The sequence below is a fragment of the Cannabis sativa genome, chromosome 5 (genome assembly GCF_029168945.1).
Source record: "Cannabis sativa cultivar Pink pepper isolate KNU-18-1 chromosome 5, ASM2916894v1, whole genome shotgun sequence".
NCBI lineage: Eukaryota > Viridiplantae > Streptophyta > Magnoliopsida > Rosales > Cannabaceae > Cannabis > Cannabis sativa.
The window spans coordinates 35,161,455-35,166,327 of record NC_083605.1 but is presented as its reverse complement, the minus strand read 5'-3'; the positions used below and the strand labels follow the sequence as shown (position 1 = coordinate 35,166,327).

The window sequence follows — 4,873 nt, the reverse complement described above, 5'->3', positions numbered from 1 at the left end:
TAATTTAGAAAAACATAATAAAAATTATTGAAAAAATTGGATAAAAATGTAAAATTAATAAAACAATATTAATTTTACTTAAAAAATTTTCAAACTTTATTTTATTTATCAACACGTATCTTAAAAAATCAAACTAAAATTATTGAGAATCTAATAAATAGTTTAAATGAAGTAAGATTTTTTGAAGAAAAAATAAAACTTATTTATTTTTATAAACTCATATCTTAACAAATAAAAAAATAATTAAAAATTCAATAAAAATATTCTTTTTTTTTTGAAAAAAAAAAGTTATAAATTAAACTAAAAAAATGTTATGTTTACTTAAACAAATCAATATTTTTTGATAAAAACAAAATATATTCAAGTTTGTTCCTTTAAAATTTAATTTTTACAAATTAAATTTTTAATATATTTTTTGAATATCTAAATGAATTTTCTAATAAAAAATAATTTTTCATATCGCGTAATTAGTTTTGAAATTTAATTTATTTTTTAATTTTCTTAATCATTCAAATGATTTTCTTAAGTTCTAAATTAAATTTTTAAGATTTGCCAAAAAAAAAAATATTGAATCTTTCTCATTTTTATTTTGAGAAGGTACAATGTGATAGATGTCAAAGTTTAGGGAGCAAAGTTGCTAATTGACATAGACATGTCATCATTTAAACAGAATAATTTAATGGAACCTAACAGAAGGACTAAATTTTTGTAAATGTAAAAATTCAGGGGGGATTTTTAACAAGTCGTATATTTTAGGGGTCAAAATTAGTATTGTCGAAAGTTCAGGGGACAAAATTGCTAATTATTCTAAATTTATATTAGAAAAAAAAATTAAAAATATATAAAAAAATAAAATATTGTATAAAAGAAATTTTTACATATTTATGATTATAATAAACTAGAATATAACATTATCATTATCATTATAATAGATCTTAACAACTCACAGTACTTTGAAATTTATAATATACCAAACACTCGGCTCAGTTTTTTTGTAGAGTTTTTCTACAGTTTTTTTTTTTCTCACAGCACAACTACAATTGCTTTTTTCCACAGTACAGTTGTGACAAACCGGCCCTATATATTTTATAATTTGAATTTATTAAATATAAATTTATTTGATGAAATGAAAAAAGTAATAATATTTATTTATTAAAATAATATTAAAAAAAGTTAGCAAAAAAGTAGGAAACTCCTTACATTTAGAAAGCTCTCTATCCATTCTCTATTATAGAGTCAATTTTTTTTTTTATGGTTGGAGCTTATTTTTTTTTTTTTTAAGAATTACTATCTATTTTAGCTAAAAAGTGTGTTTAAATAACATGGTTGGAGATATTCTAAATATAGAGAGTAATATTATAGTATTATTTTATCATTTATAGTATACTAATAAATAAACCCCTAATTGTGATTAATTACATAAAGTGAAAATAACAATAAAGACACTCATTTTACACTCAATTTATGTACAAAATTGTATCAATGATATCAATCCAGTGGTTCCACTCGTAATAAAATGTGTGGTCTAACCAATTAACATTTTATGCGTAAGAAGTGTTCATGCCTAGCATCTATCACTGGCTGAATAATTATCTCTTTCTGTAGATTTCTCTTTTTCTGCTTCACCACAATGATAGTTTTGGTAGCTGCCCCACTAAAATCAAGGCAATGTCTTCAATATACAAACAATTTAAAAATAGCCAAATAAAGATCATAATCTGAAGAAGATAAAAAGAACAGGAAAAGAGAATAAATAGTGAAATGTAATCTTCATTCTAAACTAATTCTTAATTTCTGACAAAGTAAGTTCTTTATAAACATCAAGCATAGGAAAGATCTTATTCAAACGTTTAAAGGAATGTTCTGATATTGCTTCTAGCTTGAGAAGGGAGTTGGCGAGCCCCATGGCTTCAACTCGCCACCCTGAGAATCCGATTCCTTCAACTAAGAGAATCAAAGTTGTTTCATTTGGCTGGCACCCTTTCCCAACCATTGTTGTGAAAAACTCGATGGCATCATCAATTCTACGTGCTTTGCACAATCCAAGAAGAACAATATTATAACTGATAACAGATGGCCGGAAACCACCACTGTCCATGTCTAATAACAGTCCAATTGCCTCATTTACCAACCCATCTCTGCACAAGCAAGATATGAGTGAGTTATAAGTGATTTCATCAGGATCAATCCCTTTGCTAACCATCTCTGATATCATCTCCAAAGCCTTAATTCTTTCCCCACAGTTCCACAAAGCACTGAACATTGTGTTGTATGAGCTGACATTTGGAGGACACCCCACTTCCCCAAGCTTGTGAAAGATGTCTAAAGCCTGCTCAGGGTTCCCATTTTTACAGAATGCGGACAAGATTGTGTTGTAGTTTACTATATCCGGCAAGCTACCATCAGAGATCATGTAGTCCATGAATTCTATTGCCAAATCTAACCTTCCATCTTTGCAGAAAGCAGATATCAATGGATCATAACTATAAGCATCTGGGGTTATCCCCTTTTCCTTCATAGCCTTGAGTACATTCACGGCATCTTCAACCTTCCCATCTTTACAAAGTGTGCTAATCAAAATGCTGTAAGTCACCACATTTGGCTCGCATCCTCTTGAAACCATATCACTCAATAACTTCTCTCCATCATTCCATTTCCCATGATTCAAGAGTGCCCTTAACAAGATGTTATAAGATATCACATCTGGACTACAACCCTTGGCTTCTAAGCTCCTAACAAACTCAAAAGCTCTATCCACCATTCCTTCTCTGCACATTCCCCTGATTATAGCATTAAAAGTACACATATCAGGAAGAAGCCCTCTTGACAACATCTCATCCAAAAGCTCCATAGCTTTGTCAATACCACCTTCACTAATGGTTGCCTCAATTAAAATGGTGTAAGTGATCACAGAAGGGGCACATTTATCTTTCAACAACTCATCCAAAACATTAAACGCCAACTCAAGCCTCCCCCTACTACATAGACTCCCAATCATTATATTGTAAGTAATAGTATCAGGAGAAAAGCCTTGAGCCCGCATTCTGTCAAGCACTCTATTGGCTAATTCAATCCTATTCGCCTTACAAAACCCGCTGATCATGGCATTATAAGAAAACAAATCAGGCTCCCCATGTTTTTCCAAAATCTCCATAACCCGGACAGCATTCTGAACATCCCTAGAACTGAAGAACCCTCTCATCACTTTTGTACAAAGGATAACATCAGGCTTAAAACCCTTAGTAACCATTAATTGGAGAAAGTAAAGGGCCTCCTTGTACTTCCCTGCTCTGCAAGCTCTATTAAGAACTTTCAAAAGATGAATTTCTTTATATCCATAACGGTGCAAAAGGGGTCCTCCTCCTCTTGTTGTTTCAATAGAAACCTTAGGAGACCTAAATGGTTTTCTGCTGAAGTCTCTACTTGAGCTGAAGCAATTTATGTAAACTGCACATTCTTTAATACTAGAGCTGCGGCCAGTGCCACAACACAGACCATCTTGTTTGGAAAATCTATGAAGACTATGACCACCAATCATAAAACTATGTTGGGTAATTGTATACCCCATTTCTCCACCTACTTTTAAGTAAATAAACACCGAAAAGAACTACAAAAGAGTGGTAGAGCATACACTAATAGAAGGGAAATGGCATGGCCTCAAAGCTGAACCATTGATTAACCTCTAACTCCAGCCTAAGAATGAAATTCACAATCTGCACAAAGTCAACAGAAACTACAAAAGGTGACAATCTTTCAGAGTTCAAACATAAACATCACACAGAGAAGACCTTTAGCATCACCAAAAAACATCAACAAAACTAGAAAGAATTATGACCACCACCCACCTCATCCTTGAAGTTGAGAGAGAATTGAGAAGTAAATGAAATGAGATATTCTGAGAAGAGAAACAGAACAGAGCAAGAAGGTCAGGAATAAAAAATAAAACAAATGGAATTAGAAATCAAGACACCATTTTAAACAGAGAAAAAGTTGAAAAATAATACCTTGGACCGACCCAGGTTAACACAATGCATTGAAGGAGGAGAAGAGAAGCTCTTCGTCCCATGGAATGAATTAAAGTAGATGCGACGGCAGTGCTCCACCGGAGAAGGAGCTGCAGAGTTCACAACTTTAAGTTTTCACCCAAAAATTGAACATTTGAATGAGGCACGGCAGTGACAGAGTCTCCTCTCAGTCTCAGTCAGTCTCAGATAAGGATATGATATTGGATGGATATCTAGTAGTAAAGGATAGGATAATAATTCTAACACAAAAACATTTTATATTCTTTAAATTAAAACTTATTTATAACAAAATTTGATTTTTCAATTATAAATCTAAAATTATATCTTTTCTTGGTAATATATTATCAAAAAAATCATATGTTAAAACAATATTAGACATAAATATATAAAATTATAACATTTATATAATTTTTTATATCTATCTGATGATATGTACATCAAAATAAATAAATAAAGGAGACGGCTTAATTTGGAATTCAATATAACTTGTAGTGTTTAGCAAATTAGTAATTTTATAAAGAGATAATTATATAAGATATTATTTTATTTTATTTTTTGTAAATAAATTATATTTTTGTACAGTTTTTTATATAAATAGTACGAAAAACAACTCAGAAAAAAACTAATAAAAATAATATAAAAATAATTTTTAAATAATATTAAAATAATAACAAAAAATAACATACATATAATAAAAATTAAATAATAAATTAACAAAAAATATAACATAAAAAATCGTATTTTTTAAAATAAAATCAAAAAAATTATAAAAATATTTAAAATTCCATAAAACTATTTATAAATAATTCCTTTTAGAAATACAATATCAATATCTTACACATTTTATA

General features: G+C 29.6%; 1 protein-coding gene across 1 annotated transcript; it reads right to left on the bottom strand.

The window, feature by feature from the left end:
- Window positions 1-1,750: 1,750 nt before the first annotated feature.
- Window positions 1,751-4,266, bottom strand: LOC115716981 (pentatricopeptide repeat-containing protein At3g04760, chloroplastic). Its single transcript, XM_030645906.2, has 3 exons — window positions 4,005-4,266; window positions 3,846-3,895; window positions 1,751-3,713 (listed from the first exon to the last, which is right to left on the bottom strand). Exon 3 carries the CDS (start codon window positions 3,566-3,568, stop codon window positions 1,781-1,783), a length of 1,788 nt encoding a protein of 595 aa, XP_030501766.2. The 5' UTR covers window positions 3,569-3,713; window positions 3,846-3,895; window positions 4,005-4,266; the 3' UTR covers window positions 1,751-1,780.
- Between the last annotated feature and the right edge of the window lie 607 nt (window positions 4,267-4,873).